Source organism: Emys orbicularis, chromosome 1 (genome assembly GCF_028017835.1).
Source record: "Emys orbicularis isolate rEmyOrb1 chromosome 1, rEmyOrb1.hap1, whole genome shotgun sequence".
NCBI classification, from domain to species: domain Eukaryota; kingdom Metazoa; phylum Chordata; order Testudines; family Emydidae; genus Emys; species Emys orbicularis.
Window position 1 is genome coordinate 321,606,139 of NC_088683.1, and position 25,896 is coordinate 321,632,034.

General features: G+C 41.3%; 1 protein-coding gene across 1 annotated transcript in view; it reads right to left on the reverse strand.

Annotated features, from left to right (window-relative positions):
- B3GLCT (beta 3-glucosyltransferase) overlaps window positions 1-25,896 on the reverse strand; it is a 160,521-nt gene that overhangs the window by 53,350 nt on the left and 81,275 nt on the right. The window contains exons 5-6 of the mRNA XM_065397585.1: window positions 18,599-18,675; window positions 6,382-6,493 (exon numbers count right to left, since the gene is read on the reverse strand). Coding sequence (XP_065253657.1) covers window positions 6,382-6,493; window positions 18,599-18,675 — 189 coding nt within the window. The remainder of the gene's footprint in view (window positions 1-6,381; window positions 6,494-18,598; window positions 18,676-25,896) is intronic.

A 25,896-nucleotide genomic window follows, 5' to 3' on the forward strand; every position in this document is an offset into this window, starting at 1 on the left:
ATGTGACGGCATTTTTTTAAAAAGGGCTCCAGAGGTGATCCCAGCAATTACAGGCCAGTATGCCTGACTTCAGTACCGGGCAAACTGGCTGAAACTATAATTGTCAGACACATAGATGAACATAATTTGTTGGGGAAGAGTCAACATGTTTTTTGTAAAGGGAAATCATGCCTCACCAATCAACCAGAATTCTTTGAGGAGGTCAACAAGCATGTGGACCAGGGGGATCCAGTGGATATAGTGTACTTAGATTTTCAGAAAGCTTTTGACAAGGTCCCTCACCAAAGGCTCATAAGCAAAGTAAGCTGTCATGGGATTAGAGGGAAGGTTCTCTCATGGATCGGTAACTGGTTAAAAGATAGGAAACAAAGGGTAGGAATAGATGGTCAGTTTTCAAAATGGAGAGAGGTAAATAGTGGTGTCCCCCAGGGGTCTGTCCTGGGACCAGTCCTATTCAACATACTCATAAATGATCTGGAAAAAGGGGTAAACAGTGAGGTGGCAAAATTTGCAGATGATACAAAACTACTCAAGATAGTTAAGTCCAAAGCAGACTGTGAAGAGCTACAAAGGGATCTCACGAAACTGGGTGACTGGGCAACAAAATGGCAGATGAAATACAATGTTGATAAATGCAAAGTAATGCACATTGGAAAACATAATCCCAACTATACACATAAAATTATGGGGTCTAAATTAGCTGTTACCACTCAAGAGAGAGATCTTCTTAGAATCATAGAACTGGAAGGGACCTCAAGAGGTCATCTAGTCTAGTCCCCTGCACTCAATCTAGACCATCCCTGACAGGCGTTTGTCCAACCTGCTCTTAAAAATTCCCAATGATGGAGATTCCACAACCTCCTTAGGCAATTTATTCCAGTGCTTAATCACTCTGACAGTTAGGAAGTTTTTCCTAATTTCCACCCTAAATCGCCCTTGCTGCAATTTAAGTCCATTGCTTCTTGTCCTATCCTCAGAGGTTAAGAAGAACAATTTTTCTCCCTCCTCCTTGTAACAACATTTTATGTATTTGAAAACTGTTATGTCCCTAAACAAACCCAATTTTTTCAATCTTCCCTCATTGGTCATGTTTTCTAGACCTTTAATCATTTTTGTTGCTCTTCTCTTGGACTTTCTCCAATTTGTACACATCTTTCCTGAATTGTGGTGCTCAGAACTGGACACAATACTCCAGTTGAGGCCTAATCAGAGCAGAGTAGAGCGGAAGAATTACTTCTCGTGTCTTGCTTACAATGCTCCTGCTAATACATCCCAGAATGATGTTTGCTTTTTTTGCAACAGCGTTACACTGTTGACTCATATTTAGCTTGTGATCCACTATGACCCCCAGATCCCTTTCTGCAGTACTCCTTCCTCATAGACTCATAGACTTTAAGGTCAGAAGGGACCAATATGGTCATCTAGTCTGACCTCCCGCATGATGCAGGCCACAAAAGCTGACCCACCCACACAGAATCTTCCAGCCTGCGACCCCTGCCCTATGCTGCGGAGGAAGGCGAAAAACCTCCAGGGCCTCTGCCAATCTACCCTGGAGGAAAATTCCTTCCCGACCCCAAATATGGCGATCAGTAGAACCCCGAGCATACAGGCAAGATTCTACAGCCGGACCCTCATTTTAGCAGCGATGGCACGTTAATGCTTCTTTTTTTTTTAAATTAATGGAGATATCCTATCTCCTAGAACTGGAAGGGACCTTGAGAGGTCATCAAGTCCAGCCCCCTGCCTTCACTAGCAGGACCAAGTACTGATTTTTGCCCCAGATTCCTAAGTGGCCCCCTCAAGGATTGAACTCACAACCCTGGGTTTAGCAGGCCAATGCTCAAACCACTGAGCTATCCCTCCCCCCGCCTCTCTAGCACCCCCAGGAGCCTGGACTGATTAACACCAGCTTCTCAGGGAGCTTCCTGTTTCCTGCTGCTTCTCTGAACCCACTTGAGGAGAACAGGCAGTCAACTGAAGTAGTGTTACACTGTTGACTCATATTTAGCTTGTGATCCACTATGACCCCCCAGATCCCTTTCCGCAGTACTCCTTCCTAGGCAGTCATTTCCCATTTTGTATGTGTGCAACTGATTATTCCTTCCTAAGTGGAGTACTTTGCATTTATCCTTATTGAATTTCATCCTATTTACTTCAGACCATTTCTCCAGTTTGTCCAGATCATTTTGAATTTTAGTCTCTGATCATACCTCATTTTCACTGGCATTCACTATGTTAAACGTCCAATCGCCACCAACCTTCTTGGTGAAAAACAAAACAAAGAAGTCATTTAGCACCTCTGCCATTTCCACATTTTCTGTTATTATCTTTCCCCCCTCATTGAGTAACAGGCCTACTCTGTCCTTGGTCGTCTTCTTGCTTCTAATGTATTTGTAGAATGTTTTCTTGTTTCCTTTTATGTCCCTAGCTAGTTTGATCTCATTTTGTGCCTTGGCTTTTCTAATTTTGTCCCTACATACTTGTGTTATTTGTTTATATTCATTCTTTGTAATTTGACCGAGTTTCCACTTTTTGTAGTTATACACCCACCTTATAGAAGCTCCATCTAGGTTGTATTTCCCTAGTTTGGTTATGAGAAGGTCATGCGAGACAGTATCAAAAGCCTTACTAAAGTCAAGATATACCACATCTACCGCTTCCCCCCTATCCACAAGACTTGTTATCCTATCAAAGAAAGCTATCAGGTTGGTTTGACATGATTTGTTCTTGACAAATCCATGCTGACTGTTATTTATCACCTTATTATCTTCTAGGTGTTTGCAAATTGATTGCTTAATTATTTGCTCCATTATCTTTCCGGGTACAGAAGTTAAACTGACTGGTCTGTAATTCCCCGGGTTGTCCTTATTTCCCATTTTTATATATGGGCACTATATTTGCTCTTTTCCAGTCTTCTGGAATGTCTCCCGTCTTCCATGACTTTTCAAAGATAATTGCTAATGGCTCAGATATCTCCTCAGCCAGTTCCTTGAGTACTCTAGGATGCAATTCATCAGGCCCTGGTGATTTGAAGACATCTAACTTGTCTAAGTAATTTTTGACTTGTTCTTTCCCTATTTTAGTCTCTGATCATACCTCATTTTCACTGGCATTCACTATGTTAAACGTCCAATCGCCACCAACCTTCTTGGTGAAAAACAAAACAAAGAAGTCATTTAGCACCTCTGCCATTTCCACATTTTCTGTTATTATCTTTCCCCCCTCATTGAGTAACAGGCCTACTCTGTCCTTGGTCGTCTTCTTGCTTCTAATGTATTTGTAGAATGTTTTCTTGTTTCCTTTTATGTCCCTAGCTAGTTTGATCTCGTTTTGTGCCTTGGCTTTTCTAATTTTGTCCCTACATACTTGTGTTATTTGTTTATATTCATTCTTTGTAATTTGACCGAGTTTCCACTTTTTGTAGGACTCTTTTTTGTTTTAGATTATGGAAGATCTCCTGGTTAAGCCAGGGTGGTCTCTTGCCATAGTTCCTATGTTTCCTACGCAGTGGGATAGTTTGCTCTTGTGCCCTTAATAATGTCTCTTGGAGTCATTGTGGATAGTTCTCTGAAAACATCCACTCAATGTGCAGTGGCAGTCAAAAAAGCAAACAGAATGTTGGGAATCATTAAGAAAGGGATAGATAATGAGAGAAAATATTATATTGCCTGTATATAAATCCATGGTACGCCCACATCTTGAATACTGCATGCAGATGTGGTCACCACATCACAGAAAAGATATATTGGAATTTGATAAGGTTCAGAGAAGAGCAACAAAAATGATTAGGGGTATGGAACAGCTTCCATATGAGGAGAGATTAAAAAGACTGGGACTTTTCAGCTTGGAAAAGAGATGACTAAGGGGGAATATGATAGAGGTCTATTAAATCCTGACTGGTATAGAGAGAGTAAATAAGGAAGTGTTATTTACTCCTTCTCATAACACAAGAACTAGGGGTCACCAAATGAAATTAATAGGCAGCAGTTTTAGAACAAACAAAAGGAAGTATTTCTTCATGCGATGCACAGTTAACCTTTGGAACTCCTTGCCAGATGATGTTGTGAAGGTCAAGACTATAACAGGGTTCAAAAAAGAACTAGATACATTAAATCGAGGATAGGTCCATCAATGGGTATTAGCTAGGATTGCAAGGGATGGTGTCCCTAGTCTCTGTTTGCCAGAAGCTGTGAATGGGCAAGAGGGGATGGATCAGTTGATGATGACCTGTTCTGTTCATTCCCTCTGAGGCACTTGGTGTTGGCCACTGTCAGAAGACAGGATACTGGGCTCAATGGACTTTTGGTTTGACACAGTATGGCCATTCTTATGTTCAGAGAATCTCTAGTTTATAATTTTGTGAAAAATAAAAACATATTAACTAAATTTTACTGAAAGTACCAATTTCACTTATTCAATGCACACAACCATTCCTTGTGGTTGATTTTTGAACATGCTTTAAATTTACACTGGAACCCCATTTATTGGATCTAACTGGGACTGGGGCCAGATCGGATAATCAGGAGAAACGGCAAAGAGCTTTGTATCCCTCATTTTAAGATGAGGGTGGGGAGGTTCGGGGCAGTCAGCTGGAGCCCCAGCCACTGTCAGCCCTGGGCGGCTGGTGGTTCGGTTTATACAGAGAGACGGATAATGGAGGCTTGGATAAACAGGGTTCTACTGTACATCAATAAAATGTGTTCAAATGATATCTGTATATATTGTGGGTAGTGAAACTAAAGTTCAGCATTTCATTTTAATCATGGAAAAAACACGGAGGGGGGGGGTTAATCAGAAAATTTTGGGGCTTTTTTATCACAGAAATCTAGGATCCCTGGTTATGAGACTACAAAAAGCATTTTAAAATCTCTACATTATTAAGGTTCTCACATTTTAAAAGTGGTTGTGTAGAAGAGAGGCTATGCCAGGTGGCTATAAAGAAAGTGTCTTTCTAAACAAAGGCCCACACTCATACCTGAAGTAGGGCTTCCCTCAGCCCTTGAACATAACAACAGTAAATGAACAAGACCAATTCCTGCCAATTTCCCAAGTAGTATAGAAGTATGGCTTCCTTCAGCCAGTCAAAGTAAGGATATCAAGATGTGTGTTTTTCAGCAAGTCCCCCAAAATACCAGATAAACAGTCCAACTCATGGCTCCCTTCTAACACAGCCTCTTTGGGAAGGGCAGTAGTCAATTTAACAGCTCTTCCTTGATGGCTTTGGGACTAAGTCCTTTGTTCCACAAACTTCCTAACCCCTTTTCTTCTTAGGCAGGTAGGAAAGATTACTTTTCTCTTAAGAACCAACCAGCCTAATAACAAAGAATTGTCCTACCAGATCAGACCAGGGTCCACCTAGTCCAGTTTTCTGTCTGGCAATGGTCAGTGACAGCTGCTTAAAGGGAAGGTGCAAGAATCCCCAAAGTGGACTGCCACCCGCTCCTCCTATGGCTGCTTTGTTGTCATGAGACCCATCTAGAGGAATCTCCTTTATGGTCAACTTAAGCAAGGCAGGACAGGTACTCATACCTTTTCATACTGCAAGCTTTAACACATTCCTTGCTTGAATGTGGGGTATATACTCCCTATGATAAGCTGATTAGATTTCCCACACACACAATTTTGTAAGATACGAGCCATGCAAGTACTGGTCTACAATGGAACTCTTTATAATAGAAACAATTATAACTTTAAAAAATAACATTTTATACTCATCATTTGGTATTTTAAATGAATTATTTGTAGGCCTCTGTGGCTGTCACAGAAGTCGAGGAAGTCACGGATTCTGTGACTTTCCGCAACCTCCGTGACTTCTGCAGGAGCCAGTGTGGCTGACCCCAGGGCTGCCCAAGCAGCTAGCTCCGGAACCAGCTGCTCAGGTGGCCCCCGGGACAGCCACACCAGCCTTCCCGAGGTGGCCAGAGCAGCTGCGATCCACAGCCCCAGGCAGCGGTTCCCAAGCAGCCGCGGTCTGCTGGCTCCGGCAGTGGTCCCCGGGCGGCCGGCCAGAGCAGCCGCGGTTCCCAGCCAGACAGCTGGAGCAGCCGTGGTCCGCGGTCCCTGGCAGCTGGTGTCCTCCCCCCAGCAGCAACCCCCTCCCCAGTGCCACCCCCAGCAGCAGCCCCCTCCAGTGTTCCCTCCCCAGCAGAGCCCCCGCCCCCAGATTTAATCACAGGTATTTTTAGAATAAGTCATGGATAGGTCACAGACCGTGAATTTTTGTTTATTGCCCATGACCTGTCCATGACTTATTCTAAAAATACCCATGACAAAAATCATAGCCTTAATTATTTGAACTAGTTTTCCAGTGTTTTTATCCAATATAAAAATCTCCTTCAAGCACATTCAAAAGGTTAGACATCTGATGATTTTTTGTTTCACCTTAGACTTGTCAAATCTTCTAAGTGTTTCCAGCAGCTTAACAATTTGTATTCTTGTATCTTCTTCACAGAAGAAAATCCATGAGGAGTTTCTACCATAGGAAGCAGAGAAGCTAACAAAAGAAAGAGGTTGGTTTACTACAAGATTGACTTCTGAGGAGATTACAAACCTTAAGTAAAAACAAAAACAAAAACCCTGCTAACTGGAAGTCAATCCCTCAGCCATATGGACCCCAAAGCAATTAGTGCTAATGGAGGATCATGTATCAGAACCCATATGCAGTGTAATGTAGATGTCTGCTTAAGAGAAACTCAAAGACCCTGCCCTCAGTTCCTGATTGTCTGCCCATAATCTGCACAGAGAGGAACGTGGATGTGCAGAGTAAGTAAATTCTGAGTTCTCCAGGTACTGGTACATAACCTACTTCCCCTCCCCCTTACCTTTCTTCCATAGAATCCCCTCGTTGGAGGTCTAACAAACAGAGTTATAACCTTAGAAGAGATACTGGTTGGTGTTTTAGCAAAACTGTCCTGTTGTGCACTCCAAGAAGATCTTCCCATTTTTCTCTCAGCCAAATTCTTTCACAACTAAAATATCTATTAGCCAAATAATGCCTCCTTGTACTCTTAAAGGTGTTTTTATTGTCCTTCCTCGGGGGGGTGGGGAAACAGTGCTTCTGGATAACGGGAAACAAAGATGCATCAGTGGAGCAGTACTGCACAAGAGAATAATGTCTTGTGAATGTGTGGTGGAACTCCATATAGATGCTTTGCAAATGTCAAGTAAGGGTATTTCCTGAAGGGATGCCACTGAAGTTACTTATGCTCTTATAGAATGAGCCCTCATCCCATGCAGAGAGGAACATACCACAACTGATAACAGATACAGCCAGAGATCAATTTAGAGATCCTCTGGAAGGAAACAGTTTGACTTTGGACTCGTTCTGCTATAGTGAGAAATAATCTAGGTGATTTTCTAATTGGTTTAGTGCTTTGCAGGTAGAAGGTGAGAATGCGTTATACGTTGAGGGAATGAAGACTCCTCTTTTCCCCCAATGCATGCGGTTTCAGAAAAAAACCCCCACACAACTAAGCGGTTGATTGGTTTATGTGAAACTCTGAAATTACTTTGGGGGGTGAATTTCAGATGTAGCCGTAAAGAGACTTTGTCCTTGTGGAATATAATGTATGGCGCAGCAGCGCTCCCAGATCACCTTCCCTCCTGGCTGAGGTGATGACCATAAGGAACACAACTTTAACTGATAAGTGAGACATGGTTTGAAGGGAGGCTTACTGAGTGCCAAAAGAACAAGGTTTAAGTCCCATTGATAAGTATGTTTCCTTGCTGCTGGGAAAGTTCTGATTAGGCCCTTTAAGAATCCGTTAATCAACGAGTGAAAATTGAATAACGTCTGATCGTGGATGGCATGGATGGATTGCTGTCAGATGGCCTTGTACAAAACTGAGGCAAAGCCCAGCTGTTTTGAGAGAAAAAGTAGTCCAAAATGAGGAGAATATCTGCTGACTCAGGAGATACATGTTTCTGCTGCGGTCAGATGGAGAAATGCTTCCACTTGGCTGAACAGCATATCTAGTGGAATCTTTTCTGCTATTAAGGATGGCTTATGCAGTTTGAGAGCAGACATGTTCTACTGTTGATGCCCATCCAAAAACTAAGCCATGAGATGAAGCACTTTGGGGTTGGGATGCTTGATCCTTCCCCATCTCTTCACCCAGAAGAAGAGTAAGGACTGGAGGCTGATCAGGGGACATTTGGAAACTAAAATTATCTGGATCAGCTGGAGGCGATGAGGATGACTCATGCCCTGTCCTGACAAATTTTCTTTAAGACCCAAGGTAGAAGTGGTAAGGGAGGAAAGGCATAGCTCAGATGGCCTGACCAGGGGAGATGGAGAGCATCACCTTGAAAGTGTAGTCTTAGAGCTCCTCTGGAACAGTATATGTTGCAATTCTTGTTCGTTTGGAAGGCAAAGAGATGCCAGGTGGGGGTCCCTCATTAAATAAAGATGTTCTTAACTACCGAATCATCCAATTCCCACTCATGATCGATGGTGAAATGCCTACTGACGGCGTCCACCAACACATTCGGAGTTCCTAGAAGGTAAGCTGCCATCAGGGTGATTCAATTCCTGTTACACCCATTCTATATAGCGATTGCTTTTACACACAAGGGAATGGATTTCACCCCTTCATGTTTGTTGATGTAAAAGGCAGATGTCATACTGTCTGACATTATGAGGACGTGATGCGAATAGATAAATTGCAGAAAAACCCTGCAAGTGATTCAGACTCAATGTTCCAGAAGGTTGATGTATATCCTGGTCTCCTGGGGTGTCCAAGTGCCCTGTGCCATATGACTGTATATGTGGGTTCCCAGGCTGAGAGAGAGGAGTCTGTAATGATCATCTTGTCTGGCGAGGATGGTAGGAAGGGGACACCACACATCCCTGATGGAAATCCTTCCTCATCACACTAGCGAAGGAGTTATCCTGGAAGGAATTGTTACCATGGTATTTATGCTATGTTTGGTTGGTGAATACAATGTCTGGAACCACACCTAAAGGAAACGTAGGTGGAGTGTGCTGAATTGGCTAATGTAAGTGCAAGAATCCATGTGCCTCAGGAAGGAAAGACAAGTACTGTGTGGGGCTCTAGAGTTGCACATAACCTGATCTATCAGGTCACTAATGGTGTGAAACCTGTCCCTTGGTAGATAAGCTCTTGCCGTGACTGAATCTAGGTTGGCCCCTAAGAAGTCTACAGTCTGCATCGGAGTGAGGACGGACAGACTTTCCCAAGTTCACACTGACTCCTAGTGAAGAAAGTAGTTGAAGAATTAATAAGGTCAACTCATAGGCTTCCTGATGTGTCCTAGCAATGAGAAGCCAATTGTCAAGATAGGGAAAGATGGTGAAGCTGTTCCATCTGAAATGCACTGCTATTACTAGAAAGACCTTGGGGACAGTGGTGAGGCTGAATGGAAGCACCCCTGTACTGGACATTATTGGGGTTCACCACAAATCTGAGAAAACACCCATGGGCAGAGTGAACATCCATGTGAAAGTAAGCATCCTTCATATTGAGAGCTGTAAACCAAATGTCTTTTTCCAGGGAGGGATTATTGACACCAGAGTGACCTGTGAAATTTCAGCTTGTGAATAAAGTGACTGAAAAGATCGAGTATAGATCTCCAATCTCCCTTCTTCGTGGGGAGTAGGAAGTATAGAGTAAAAAATCTCTCCCTTGGTGTTGAAGGGGTAGCACTCTATTGCTCCTCACTCAGAAGGGATTCCACTTCCTGCGTGAGAATGGTCCCTGAAGAGGGGCAGGGATGGGGGTTTTGAAAGAAAAAGGGAAGTAAACTCAATTGCATAGCTAGACTGGATAATATCTAATACCCACTTGTCCATTATGGCACTCCAGTTATGCAAACAGAGTGCTAAATGATCCCCGAAAGGTATATGGGGATCGGGTAGTGGTAGCATCATTAATAGTTTGCAGCTCTTGAACTCCCATCAAAAATATCTTTTTGCTGGAGGATGGGATTGAGATGGTGCGGTAGATGTGGGAGGTGCAGGGAAACAAGACTTCTGTACTCTTTGTCTCTGATGAGAAGGGTCATAAAATTATTGGTGATCAAATTGTTAAGATGTTGGTCTGTCTGTAAGTCTGCCTTTGATGCTTCCTTTTTGGGGCAGGTGTCTATATTCCCAAGAAGTGGAGGATGGCCCTGGAGTCCTTTAAAATATGAAAGAACTCATCCATCTTTTCATTGAAAAGATGGGCTTCATCAAAGGGCAAGCCCTCTACAGAATTTTGGACCTCCCTGGGAAATCCTGAAGTGTGTAGTCATGACTTATGGCGCATCACAGTGGATGTTGCTATTGACCTAGTTTATGTGTCTGCTGCATCAACTGCTGACTGAAATACAGTTCTGGCTTATCCTCCTCAATAAGACCCTGAAAGTGGGCACTGTCATGCTGTGGTAGCTTGTCTATAAAGTCTCAATTTAGAATAGTTCAGATAGTCATATATAGCCAACAATGCTTGATAGTTCACTGGGGCAACAGGATAAGACAACGGGCTATATACGGTCTGGTTTAAAAGTAAATTACTCATTCTCCTTAGGCACGTAATCTGAACGTTCAAAATTAAGATGCACCTAACCTGATGAATAAAGTGGAAAATGTTTTATAATAAAATTTGAAATTATATTTGACATTTCTGGGCCCCCACTATTAGTAGAATGTTACAACGAGTTACTGTCCACTTGTAAGACTTACTATCTCATGTGGAGAAGCTTTGCTATCAGGGATTATAGCAAGGATGCTACTGTAATACCTTATTTATCTAGTTTCTTCTCTCTTTAGCTAAGGCTGGACTTAAAAGACCTTCTTCACCTTTAAAGCTCACTATCCATTCTTGAGATCTTGTTTACACAATCTAGCCAACTCTCCTTAAAGCTGACAAGTATTCACTGCATTTGCTTTTGGAAGCGGTCATAAACAAATACACTTTAACACTAAGTAGCTGGCCTGCTATTATGTGGAAGATACAAATTTGAGTCCCAGGCCAGGAGGGGTGGGGAACGCTACTGAAGCTGGAGGGAGGATCAAGCATAGCTCACCAGCAAGCTCGCTGAAGGGTTCTGGAGAGAACCATCTCTGGACTCTCTTCTACTGAATGGTGGAGGAGAAGAAATAAAGTGAGAAATCATTTTGCCCTTTCCCCATCCCAGAGGAACAGAAACACTAAATACGAGAAGGAAAAGCTCAGAAGAAAATTTGTTTCAGATACAATGTCAGGAGAAAAAACAGCAGCTACTGGTAGGGTCATCTCAGACATTGTATGTTATATATTATGATATGAAAGGGTACCTTGACCTTGTCCAGTAATTTTTCTGACTTCTTCATTCGTCTTCCTATATCCATATGTTATTCCCAATATTCTTCTCAGATATTTGTGATGAAATGCATCCAGCTTTTGCATATCTTTCTTGGTAAATTGCCACGTCTCACTGCTATATGTTGTGATGGTGATAACAATTGCTTTGTACACATTCAGTTTTGTCTTGAGGGAAATGTTTTAGAGTTGCCAGATGTTTCTGAGTCTTCCAAATGCAGTGTTTGCCTTCCCGATTCTTCTTATTTCCTCGGAACTAGTACCATCTTGGCTGATGGTACTTCCAAGATGCATAAAATTGTCCACCTTCCCCAGTTTCTCCTCTTCAACTTTGATTTCTGTACCTATACGCCTCATTAACAGGACTTTACATTTCTTTGCATTGTATCTCAAACCTATGCAAGAATGGCAAATGTGGGTAGCTCAATGTGCAGCAAAGCATAGGATGGACTAAGGTCTATACAACTGTAACAAAGTGGGAATGACAGATGATTATGACCTACAATACACAAGCAGCATAAGGAAGTCAGCTTTGATAGACCGTGAGCTGTACAAACTCAATGTTGACATTGCAGCACTTCAGGAAACAAGACTTGCAGATGCTGGATTTGTCCAAGATGTCAATTATACCTTCTTTTGGCAAAGTAAAAGCTGCAAAGAAACTCGTCTGCACGGTGTCAGTTTTGCTGTGAGAAACAAGTGGGTAAAACTCCTAGAAACACCCAATGGGAAGTCAGGAAACCTCTAAGTCATGTATGATGGCCTGAAGAAAGCTCTCAGTCCCACTGTCAATACGGTTGCCCCTCTCAAATCGCACAGTGGTGAAATCATTGCAGATAAAAGCAAGACGTTGTCTCGTTGTGTTGAACACTATTCGGAGCTTTACACACAAGAAAGAAACATCACCAGCAAATCACTGGACCAAATACGAAGTCTACAGGTCATGCCAGAGCTAGATGTGGAGCCCACTGTAGAAGAGTTAAGCAAGGACATTAATTTGCTATCAAGTGGCCAGGCTCCTGGAAAAGATGGCATCCCAGCAGAAATCCTCAAGTGCGGGAAAGACAGCCTATTATCATATCTTCATCAGCTGTTACTTAAATGTTGGAAAGAGGGTGGAATGTGAGTTCTCCAGAGGAGAGGCACTGCTGCCAGCTTGTGCCCCTGGGGCAGGGAATCAGTATTTTGTTTACAAACAGAGGCAGAGTGATTAAGATAAGAAAGGACTGGTTATTAAATCAAGGATCTGGAAGTCATTAGATGAGCCTGTAAAACAGGAATCCCTCTGCAGGGGTTCGCGGGGCGGGGGGGTTGAAGAGAGAATGCAGGAGACTTGGGGCTTGTCTACACTTACATTTTATAGCGCTCTAACTTGCTGGCTCAGGGGGGTGAAAAATCACCTCCGAGCACAGCAAGTCTGAATGCTTTAAAGCGCTAGTGTAGACAGGCTCCCAGCGCTAGCGCTGGGAGCTAATCCCCTCGTGGAGGTGGATTACCAGGAGCACTGGGAGAGCTCTCTCCCAGCGCTCACGTGCGACCACACTCACACTTCAAAGTGCTGCCATGGGAGCGTTCCCGCGACAGCACTTTGAAGTTTCCAGTGTAGCCATGCCCTCAGAAGAAATACAGCCAAGCCCTCTTGGCCAAGTTTACATTCAGAAAAGAGGGAGATTTGAGGGTCGTAGGTGAAAAGAAAGTGCCAAAACCCAGGGAAGGGATAGCAGTGGTATAGGAAAGTTCCCACTCTACCTGTGGTACTTATGTGGCCCCCTCACCATGGTATCTGAGTGCCTCACAATGTCTAACTTATTTCTCCTCACAGCCCCTATGTGAGGTAAAGCAGGGATGTAAACCCCATTGTACAGATTGGGCACTGAGGCACAGGGAGACTAAAGACCAGATTTTCAAAAGTATTTAGGCACCTAGTTTGATTTTCAGAAGTGGCTACGTTAGACACTTTGTAAACCCCACTAGATGCCTAGCTGCATCTTTGGGTGCCTAAAATCTTTTGAAACTCTGTTCCTAAGGCACTGGCCTGAGGTCATACAGGAAGTCCCTGGGAAGAGTATAACCCAGGTCTCTCAGGGCTAGCTCCCTATCCACTCGACCAGCCTATCTCTCTGCTGCATGCTGCAAAAAAGAGGACTGCGATAGATGGGAGCAAAACCAAGAAGGCCAGTTCTCTGAGACGCCAGCAATCGGTCCCAGCTGATTGGGAAGGATGTCATGTTTGACAGCATGAAAAGCAGTACAGAGGTCAGGATGGATAAAGAAAGAAAGAGAATGAGAGTCAGATGAGAGGAGATCACTTAATCCCGAGGGGGTGGCAGGTTCTGCCCCATGCTAGGTTGTAGAGCAATGCCTACGTGCAGTTTTAGATTTTAACTGAAAACCATTTTGTTTTGTCATTTTTTGTTCTGAGTTCAAGAAAAGGAAGGAATGAGAAAGTGTCATATGAGTATCAGATGTGTTTATGGCTCAAATTCTTAAGAGTTCACCTGTACCCTGGCCAATTCCAGAACAAAGAACAGAAATTGCATCCACAGAGTCCATGAAGTAGACTATTATTTTCATGATTTGTATTATTTGCTGTGCAGCATCTGTATACTCAGCACTGTTCCGAATATACAGGAAATATAGTCTCTGAGCCAATATGTATAAGATGTGTAGCCCTGGATTAGATGGCTCAGATATTTAAGTATGAAGTGTATAGTTACTGAGCACATCTTATCACATGCGGATGATACCAAACTGGGAGGGATTGCAACTGCTTTGGAGGACAGGGTCATAATTCAAAATGATCTGGACAAATTGGAGAAATGGTCTGAGTTAAACAGGATGAAGTTTAACAAAGACAAATGCAAAGTGCTCCACTTAGGAAGAAAAAATCAGTTTCACACATACAGAATGAGAAGAGACTGTCTAGGAAGGAGTATGGCAGAAAGGGATCTAGGGGTTATAGTGGACCACAAGCTAAATATGAGTCAACAGTGTGATGCTGTTGCAAAAAAAGCAAACATGATTCTGGGGTGTATTAACAGGTGTGTTGTGAGCAAGACACGAGAAGTCATTTTTCCGCTCTACTCTGCTCTGGTTAGGTCTTAGCTGGAGTATTGTGTCCAGTTCTGGGCACCGCATTTCAAGAAAGATGTGGAGAAATTGGAAAGGGTCCAGAGAAGAGCAACAAGAATGATTAAAGGTCTTGAGAACATGACCTATGAAGGAAGACTGAAAGAATTGGGTTTGTTTAGTTTGGAAAAGAGAAGACTGAGAGGGGACATGATAGCAGTTTTCAGGTATCTAAAAGGGTGTCCTAAGGAGGAGGGAGAAAACTTGTTCACCTTAGCCTCTAAGGATAGAACAAGAAGCAATGGGCTTAAACTGCAGCAAGGGAGGTCTAGGTTGGACATTAGGAAAAAGTTCCTAACTGTCAGGGTGGTTAAACACTGGAATAAATTGCCTAGGGAGGTTGTGGAATCTCCATCTCTGGAGATATTTAAGAGTAGGTTAGATAAATGTCTATCAGGGATGGTCTAGACAGTATTTGGTCCTGCCATGCGGGCAGGGGACTGGACTCGATGACCTCTCGAGGTCCCTTCCAGTCCTAGAATCTATGAATCTATGTTCACTGCGATGTTAATGTCTATGAGTGGGGGCGCTAATGGCAATAGAAGTTTTACTTGATTAAGGACTAGAAGATTTGACCCTCCAACTTTCTTTCAAGAGGAAGAGATGCCCAGAGCTCCTGAGCCTATTTATTTTTCTTTCCTGCCTGCAGTGGCCCTGATATACCTGAGAAGTCTCCATTTTTTTTTTCAACTTTAAAATGTGGAATTTTCTTGGTGCTTGGTTTTAAATATTCTCCTGTGAAAACTGCAACTCAATCACTGTAGTGTTGTGTTTAAGAGCCTGCTGGAAAGTAACTAGCCTTTAAACAGAAGTGAAGGCAGTGTTGCCAACTCTCATGATTTTGTCATGAGTCTCATGATCATTATTGTTTTCCTTAAAACCCCAGCTCTTGGAGTCAAGTGGATATGTGATGATTTCAGCCTTCATTCTTAAAGAAAAATGGTTTCTAACCCTCGTGGCTGTGGAGAAAGCTTCAAAATTTGACCCCAGTGTACCCTCAAGGTTCAAAAAGCAGAAGGCAAATACAAAGAACACCAAACCTATTATTTTTACATAATTTCATAATTTTAAAGTCAATCTCATGATTTTTGGTGAGCCTGTTTCATGATTTTTGAATATTTAGGGTTGGCAATACTGTCAGAAAGTGACTGGAAAGTGTCAGTTTCACTCCTGTTTAAAGTCAGTTTCTAGTCTATTAATATTTGTAGGGGGGTAACATTCCTAGAGCCCAACGCAGGTTCAGTATAAACTCACAGGGCCTGGCCCGAGTAGGATATTTCCAAAAGTTAAATGATCTATTCCAAGCTTGGTGAACTGAAAAAAAGTGATAGAAAGTAATCTAGATTTTTCTAAAATTGTTTCAATTGTTGTGTTCAAGATTTAGTAACAAAGTAAGAACATACATTAAAATTTTAAACCTAACCAGTGTCCCTTAAGTGACCTGACACAAGATGTCAGAACATGTTAGTATTAGAGCTAAGTGGGGCTAATATTTATTTAATTTTCTTTCGTTATATAGGAATTAGATACAGTGCTCCTGTCAGCTAATTTCTAAATTATCTGCACACAAAAAAACTAGTTTTCAGGTGCCTAAGTAGCCCCTGGAATCACAGTTAAAGTTGCCTCCCTCCCACCAAAATCTGAAATGGCACCCCTGGCTGTAACTTCCTGCTTTCTTTGCTAACAAGATCTGTTCTACGCTGTGTTCCCGATGACTAATAAACCCTTCTGTTTTACAATGGTGGCTGAGAGTCACTGCTGACTGCAAAGTTGGGGTGCACAGCCCCTTTGGGGGGCATATAAGGCTTCCCCATGTGTCCCATTCAGGTGGACTCCCTGCAGGAAGCTCACGGTGTGAACAGGGGTGCTGAACACTCCGAGGTCAGACCCAGGACGTGCTGAAGCGGAGGAGGCTTGCCCAAGTGAGAGTGCGCCCAGACGGGAGACACACTGCACTACAGTCCTGTCTGACTTCATTTAGAGCGGTTCCAGAGCACTGAGTCTGTGATTCCATGACAACAACAGATTGAAACAATTATGTATGTGGATGTATAAGAAACACCTCATCTCTAATATATGTTTGCAAGACCAGTTCAATATAAAGTCTCTATATAAAGTATAATTCTATAATATATAGTCAATACAAAGTCTCTATATAAAGTATAATTATATATATATAGTCAGTAATATAAAGTCTCTAAATACATATTTCCTCCATATACCACAACCCTCTCAGAGAAAGCCCCTTAAATATATAATTGCAAAACTGAATATGTATAATTAGGACTAAAATCATAGGAATATTACTGTAAAAATATCCTACAGGAAATTAGATGCAAAACTACATTTAAGAGGTATGAGCAAATGCACACATTTTCTGTGTATATTCTATGTAAGGGTTATTTCTTTTTGCTTACTTTCACCAGACTTAGCATTTTAGTTGTTTAATAATAAGGTTTACTTGAAATTCAACCCAAGTTTCTCTATGAGTGCCTTGCTTAAAAGCAAGTCAACTTGTCATGAATTTTTTTTTATACTACAGTTTTCCAGCAAGTAATCCCTGTTCTTGAACAGTGATGAGGACAGTAATGGAGAATATAATTTTCACCATCAAGATAAACTACAGAACAGAATAAGAAAAACAACATGAATCATCAGGAGTCCTACACTGGTTAGCATGTTCTAGAAGGTTTGGAATCAGAGGACTGAACTTAATTTCAGGATAGTTAGGCAAGAACCCCTCCTACACATACTGTAAGACTCATTAGCTGGCAAATTGCCTAATTTTTCTGCACTGGTTACCAATTCACTTCCCGGTGAAATTCAAGTTGCTAGGTTACTATCTGTAAAGCCTTTCATGATGCAGATCCCATTGCAGTTATCACTGGAACTTTCACTTTTAGAATTAACTTCCACTAGAACAGTCTGAACCCAAGTCTAGCCCTTTTGGAATATACTGTAAAATGTAAATCTGTTGAGATTACCCTGTAAAACCAGTCCTGGAATCCACTGACATTTAGTCTGTCAGCTGAGTTTTCCCATCTTTGACTCCTTCAGAGAAATTAGCTTGCATCTTTAAGGGTTTGTACATATACATCCCCAAATTTAGGAAAAGTTTGTTTTGTACCCCATGTAAATAGCATTCACAGTCTACGATAGCAGGTGCATGTAAACAGATGCAATCCCCCATCTCAGTTTTAATGCAGTACAACACAATGCGTTACAGTTCAAACTCACCCCCTTCTTGGTGTTTACCTTCATTAATTAACATGCGTTCCCCAGGGCAGGACTTGTCTTACAAATCTAAACCTTATCCTGGGTCTACTCTTCATGGAGAAACCTTAGTAGCTGCCAGCTGAAGGACCTCACATACATTGTCCTACCTTTCTCACCTCAGAGAGACTGTCATACTTTCAGTGCATCAGAATAAATGAGACCTACCTGGTCTAGCTACCAGGATGAGTCAACAGAATCACTCTGTACCTCCACATAGTATCCTATACTCTGCCACCTGCCATAGGGTATTGTACATGGATGTAAATAATAATTATACAACCAGTTTATATCAGATTTATCTTTGTGATCTACTGCTATTACAGAATAGTATGACCCCTTACATATTATCAGTGAACTTATTTGCATAAATACAGTTATCGTGCAACAAGTAAAATAAGTTTTGACATGTCACAAAGGTAAATGTGAAGTTGACCAGATAAGGTGACAAAAGTTAAGAGAAGGAATTCCCTTCCTCTGAAGAAGGGCCGTATTAAAACTGAAATATTTGGTATAGCAAACAAAGCCATTAAGAGTGTAGTGCAGAACAAAACTATATTTCTTTTGAATTAGTTCACTTTTTCTAGTAATTTAGTAACTGATTTTTGGAGGAAGCTGATTGTTCAATTATGTTACATTACTTCCCGTTTTTAAATCTCTTTATATTTGATAAACATTTTATCTGATTTAGTGAATTTTAAGAGCAAACTGTTTTGGAAAACTATTTTTAAGAAACATTTTTAATATTGACCAAGAAGTGCAAAAAAATTCAAAGTTAAAACTCCATTTTTAAATCGTTGCTAATGAACAAACAAAAGAGATTCACAGGTGTTGATGTTTTTACTTACACAAAAGCATTAAAGTCAACAATCTGTACAGAATTTTAAACTTACTCTTGCATTAATGGTAGTATAGTCCATGCATCATCATGTCTGTTCATCTGATGAATAAGCAGAACTCTAGGTAATTCCTTTAAGAAAACCAAAAATATTCTTATGAGACAACAAAGTATTTTACAACACAGTATATTCTTAGATACCTAATTAATTTTAAAACTAAATTCTTGTGGAAAGACTATTTCACTCTTATTTTCACAGAACTGAGTAGCAAACAGGCTTGTAGACTAAAAGAGACTAGGGATGTAGCAAAAGGATATAAGTCAGACTCTTGAAGAGAGGGAGCTTCTTGCAATTTCTTGTTTCTAAACCCTCTCTCAGGTATAAAACTAATGCACCTCCCACTTCAGTGAAACTTTATAAATATTCTGGATGATCTCTCTGGTTATACCACTTCTGGAACAATGAAAAGTTCATCTTATAAAGATAGTGTTTATAATTGAAAGTGGAGTATGCAAACTCTTCTAATGAATTCAACATAAATTATGTTAACCAGAAATACTTATTTAATTCCATAGAGCTAATTTATCATCTAAAAAAGAACTGTAACATAAAGCCCACTATTCTTGATGACACCATTGGTTTTGTTCCAATTCCATGGTATTGTTAGGAGTAGCTACTACAAGTATGCTGTGTCCCCAAATTTCCAGTCAGACTTAAATCAACAATCCAGTGTATTTTACTGGACATTATAAGTTTTACTAAAATTTCAATCAACATTTGGCTGTTTACTGTTAGTGTGATTCAAGAAACACCATTGCACATTATCAGAACACATTTTATGAATATCATAACAATATGATCTTCTAATGGTTCTAGGTAAGAAAGCAAAAGGATGAAAGGGCTGGATTAATACACACTATGGATATAATCAGGAGTTACATACAAAATTGATAGCTCCTCTCTTTTGGGAAGCACCAATGGGATGAAGCGCAGAAAAAGCACTCTCCCTCCCCTCAAATCGGAGGCTCCTCCATTCATGGAAATGGAGGGAACAATCTGATCCTTAGCACAATATATTTTCCTGTACACATATTATTAATTATTATTATTATTATCCCCTTCCCTTAGGTTTAGTCTACATTCTGCTCTTGTAAGCTCTCTCTTTCTGGTACTGTCTTTCCCAACTCTCTCTAAAACCAGAAAATGTTAGGGTCCCCATCTTCCTTTTTATCCATCTCCAGAGATGCACCAACTCTATTCTTCTCCTATTACTCAAACAGTGGTCTACAGGATCTCTTCTGTCATAGCACACGTTTCTCCAACATGACAGAGGTTGTCTATGCGGCTCCTACTTCCCCATTTCACATCTCTCTACCAAAAACCATGCTAAATTATGCTAGGGTTGCCAACTTTCTAATCGCACAAAACCGAACACCTTTGCCCCACCCCCTGCCCCGAGGCCCTGCCCCTTCTCTGAGGCCCCACCCCCGCTCACTCCATTCTCCCTCCCTCTGTCACTTGCTCTCCCCCACCCTCACTCATTTTCACTGGGCTGGGGCAGGGGGTTGGGGTGCAGGAGGGAGTGAGGGCTCTGGCTGGGGGTGCAGGTTCTGGGGTGGGACCAGAAATGAGAGGTTCAGGGTGTGGGAGGGGCTCAGGCTGGGGGTTGGGGGGGTGCAGGCTTTGGGAGGGAGTTTGGGTGCGGGAGGGGCTCAGGGCTGGGGCAGGGGGTTCGGGTGGGGGGTTGGGGTGCGGGCTCCAGCCAGGTAGTGTTTACCTCAGGCAGCTCCAGGAAGCGGCAGGCATGTCCGGCTCCTAGGCGGAGGGGCCAGGGGTCTCCACGCGCTGCCAGCCCCCGCAGGTGCCATCCCTGCAGCTTCCCTTGGCCGTGGTTCCCAGCCAATGGGAGCTGTGGAGCCAGTGCTCGGGGCGGAGGCAGAACGCGGAGCCCCCGTGGCCACCCCTGCGCCTAGAAGCCAGACATGCCGGCTGCTTCTGGGAGCCGCGCAGAGCCAGGGCAGGCAGGGAGCCTGCCTTAGCCCCACTGCGCCATTGACCGGACTTTTAGAGGCCCAGACAGCAGTGCTGACCGGAGCCACCAGGGTCCCTTTTCAATCAAGCATTCCGGTCAAAAACTGGACGCCTGGCAACTCTAAATTATGCTGATTTCTTTGCCTGACTTACTCACTTTGCCTACTTTACACAGCAGTGCGAAAGGTAGAAACATGGAAATACATTGTTATGTCAGCTTCCACCTGAGAATAATTGGAAAATCTGGGCAAGCATGAAGAGGAAGGCTGGCTAGTCAAGATGTAGGTGTCCCCAGAGTAATCAAATGTTCTCTGGAGATTGTGTGTCCCTCTCAAACTCACTCCCTACTCACTGAAATTAGTAATGTGAATAAAATACAGCACATGCACAGAGTGCTGTTTTCATTAGTTAATGTTTCTCAACCAGTGTTCTTCACAGTTAGCAAAGCACACATTCCTTACCGAAGATTGTATATGGAACATGCCAAGTCTGAAGTTTTAAATTCAAATAGGTTCTGGGGTTATTCAAGTGCAAATAAATCAGCTAAACAAACATTGTTAATGGCTGAGTAACTATTTCCCCACACTTTGAAAACTCAAAGACGGCTGGGTTATTTTTTAATTACTTTTTTAAAGTCACTTCTGGCTTGGAACGTAACAGAACACACTTCAGCCCAAAATGTGCCAGGCCCTTTAGAAACATACAGGCAGTAGTAGTCCCTGCCCCTAAAATCTTACAATCTACACAGACAAGACAAACAAAAAGCAAACATTTATTAAACGATTAGGTACATGTCTTCAAAGTACTTCATAAACATTAAAGCAATCTTGTAACTAACCAGTAGATAAGCTGTACTAAAATTATTTTACAGGTGTATAAATGAGGCAGAGGGATGCTAAAAGCATTGCTATATTCCACAGTGAAACAGCGGCAGAATTAGAAATAGAACTCAGGGCCATGACTGTTCCTAGCTGTATACACTAAAAATCTTCTTCATCAGTAAGCTAAATATTTGGAGAATGGCTTACCAGATTTCCACATGAAAGTAACTGCTCAGAGTCTAATAAATTTTTTTAACATTTTTATTACTACTGAAGTTTCACAGATTAACTGCTAATCTGAGACAAATATTGGCAGAATGTGGCTATGCAACCTAATTTAACCAAACCTGGTATGCAAATACCTAGATTCACATAGTATTGGATATAGTTTCACAGCTGTACAGTGAAATCGATCAGTATTGTACAACTACAGCCAATGTGAAAAGAAGCAGTGTAATAACCAAGAAGAGATTAGAACTTTCATAGATCTTAAGACCAGAATGGGCCTCTGTGATCACCCAGTTTGATTTCCTGCATAACACAGCCACAGAAGTTCACCCTTGAATTCTTATGTCTAACCCAACAATCTGTAGTTGAGCTAGGGCATATCTTTTAGAAAGACATCCAATCTTGATGTTGCTATGATATATGTAACACGCCCTGTGTGACTTCTATACGCCATTGTATGTGAATGCCTTGTAATCGTCAGTGAAACATAAAACTCAGTAATGGATGGTGATATTTGTATTTAAATTTCAAGTCATCTGATCAAAGCGTCAGAAATGCATGCCCAATACCGATTATGACTATGTAGAAATACATAGTAAACACCAGAGAGGGAGAAGAGCTAGATAAGATAAAGGACTATGCTGGTACAAGAACAAATTGGTATAAACTGGTCATGAATAAATTTAGGCTGAAAATCAGAAGAGGGTTTCTAACCATCAAAGGAGTGAGGTTCAGGAACAGCCTTCCAGTCAGAATATTAGGGGTGAACAACCTAACTAGCTTTAAGATGGAGCTTGATAAATTCATGAAGATTATATGAAGGGGTTGCCTATGACAGCAGCGGACTGGACTCAATGACCCAGGATGAGTCCTATGTTCCTATGTAGCAATTTATTCAACCCTCTGACACAGGAGAAGTGCAAAATACACCTCTACCTTGATATAACGCTGTCCTCGGGAGCCAAAAAAATCTTACTGCGTTATAGGTGAAACCGCGTTATATCGAACTTGCTTTGATCTGCCGGAGTGCGCAGCCCCACCCCCCTGGAGCACTGCTTTACCGCATTATATCAGAATTCGTGTTATATTGGGTCGCATTATATCGGGTAGTGGTGTATCCAAAAGTTTCTCTTGGACTTTCCTTTAAAAAGACATACCATATTGTAGGTCTCTGGAGGATTTCTGACATAGTGAAAAGATAATCCAAGTCTCTGAGCTCTAAACTCATAAAGGGCATCATGCCAGGAATTCTGTCAAATGCTATGAACTGCTTTTTTATACTATAGTGATCACCTAACTAAATTAACTTAAAACTAAATCTGTATTTATAGTATCAATTTTTAAATGCTTTGAAGCCACAAGTATTGATAAACATCAGACAACTAGTTATATTCCAAGGAACCCAAACAATTTTTTCACAAAATTTTATTCAAACAAAAAATACAAGTGATGTAAAAATACTGTTTTTGCATGAAACTACCAGTAACAAAATTGCTTTATTTCAACTTAACACATCATCAGTTATTAGGTTGTTTATCCAAGATTGCCTTGACCTACTACTCTTGCACAGAACTGTACTAAGTTTCTCTTTTATGAAGTGCACAATTTAGGAATTCCGCCCATAGGAACAAAAGGTGTGCAAATATAAACTACTTAGTATTTTTTCTTTCCCCACAAATTTGCCTATTTTAGAAACTTTTTAAACAAGTAGCTACCAGAAAGGGAAAAAAAATTATTCTGTGTTAAGTCTCCCTCTGAATATAGATAACAATAGTAAGCAGTGTTACTTTAAAATCTCTACTTCGCTAGTGTTTGGGTTGTCGTTTTGAAAAATGGACTGGTTCTATAAAAACATCAAGTGCAGTTCTACAAAGAGGTCAAGGTCTTAGCAATACTCTGCTTCTATAAATCAAGAGAAAGATGTTGTATATTCATTTGCCCTTAGACCGTTGTTTATTTTCACTGGTAAAGAAAAGGAAGGGAACATTGATCCTCTACCCACAGGTGATTACTGAAACTTTAGAAAGTGAGTTGAAACAACTCTGAGTTTAACTGAAGCAGAGGAAATATGAAAACATTTTTTTATAAGTTTTCATGAAGGAAAAATAAGCTTATTTATTTTTCTAATGTTACATTAAACTAATAAAACTAAAACCCTAAAACAGTTAGGCTGACAACCTGGCAGCTCCATACACTTTAATGCAAACGTCAAAAGCTGTGAGCCTCAAGCTCCTGCATTGTAGATTCAACATTCTTTTCCTGCAAAAATTCCCCACCACTACCATAAGTACAGCTTCCCCAAGGAAGCAACAGAGAAAGTGCTGACACCCACCAACATTTTTACCACCGCCTTCTCTAGATCTGTCCTAAAGAGGATTAAATAGCAGTGTGCTTAAAATACTGGCAGCTGCATTTTAGAACTCCTACAATTGGGAAATTAAGACAAAAAAGTCTAGTTGGATCTTTGAAATCCAAAAAGATTTCCACGTTGTATGGACCTTGCCAGGGCCCAATCTTGCATCACTGAAATCAAAGGGAGTTTTAACACTGATTTCAGTGGGACCAGAATCAGGGCCACCAAGACTTACTAGTAGTTTGTCTACAGCAATAAACAAACAAACAAACAAATAAATAAAAAACCGAACAAACAAAAAAAAACCAACCACCAAACAACCTGCAGCAGCAAGTCTCAGGGCCCAGGTCAACCGGCTTTAGCTACAAGGCTAAAAAAAGCCATGTAAGTGTTCAGGCTTGGGCTGGAGCCTGGGTTTCAGAGCCCAGGTTCCAGTAGTCCCAGCATCCACACAGCTATTTTTAGCCACATAGTCTGAGCCCCAGGAACCCAAGTCAGTTGATCAGGGCTCTGAGACTCTCTGCCACGGGTATTTATTTATTTATTTATTGCTGTGCAGACATACCCTGACACTGACTTTTGCACGTGCATGGAGTCCGACTGACTTCAATGGGCCTCAATATAAATATCGCAGTCTCCTTCTGTGGGATTAGAGCCTAGTATTGTAAATAAGGCACCTTTACCAATATTTGCTTGTTTTTGGTGGGTCATTCCCCTAAATTTTATTTTGCATTATGCTGACAAGGTGCCCAAAGATACTCTTAGATTCTGTTAGAAAGGTTTTGGAACAAGCCACCAAAATAAATATTTAAAAAGCAAGTAGCTTCATAAATTTATTTACATTTACCATTACCAGTCCCAGAAACTAGGTTAAGACATTAACACGTTCTCCTTACAAAGTACTGGTCAGTTGACCAGGATGCCAGAAAGTTGAAGTAATATAATGTCCAAGTGAAAAAAAATTTCAAAATATATCCACTTTCACAATTGGAGAGTCGCATATGTGCCTAAATTCAAAATACTGCTCAGAAATTATTGGGGAGGGGAGGGAACATAAAAAATTTCAATTTCCAAACGCCACAATTTTCAGGTGACTGTAATGATGGAATTAATCTTACTTTTCAGTGACCAAAATATGACTTGTGTTTGCTTTAGCAAGAATTCAGGGTTTGCAATCTAATAAAAGCATTAACCTTTGTGTTTACTTTCAATCTGAACAATGCAAATAAAATTCTAATGATAGATAATTTCATTCCGTGCCAACAAGACAAAGTGAAGATAGCTCTTTAGAGTAGGAATTTACAATCCAAAAGATAAACCTTTTCTGGATTCATGCACTGGGAAGACCAGAGGAAGGATTTATATTGAGTTACACAAATATTTTTATATGTTCACTTCTTGTGTGCATTGTGGGAGAAGAAAGTCTTTACTAATTCAGGACACAGATCCAATCCCAGGATTGGAACCTAAACAAAGATGAAATGTCTATTAAAACTGATTTCTAAGACCCCCTCACAGGACTTCACACGTTTAACCTATATTACTCAACCTTTTGCATGTGGATTTCCCAGGAAGGAGGACAGCATACTGTATGTGTAAAATACTCTGACTTAACTATAATAGGTGCTTTAAATTGAGATTTGCACCCTGAAGTATTTTACACTGCCAATTCTCTTCCAAAAAGGGTTGGAATAACCTTGGGTGCTCAGCTATGCAGACAAAAATATGCTTTCTTCCAAGGCGCAGATCAGATATTAAACTAATAAGAACAGATACTATTTTTACTTGACTTAAACCCAAAGCATTTAGAACCGCAATATTAAAAAGACTGTAAAACAAATCAGTTCAGAAACAAAACACATTGATGCTTCTTTCAATAAGCACTCACAAAAACCCACAAGCACTCACAAAACCAGGGT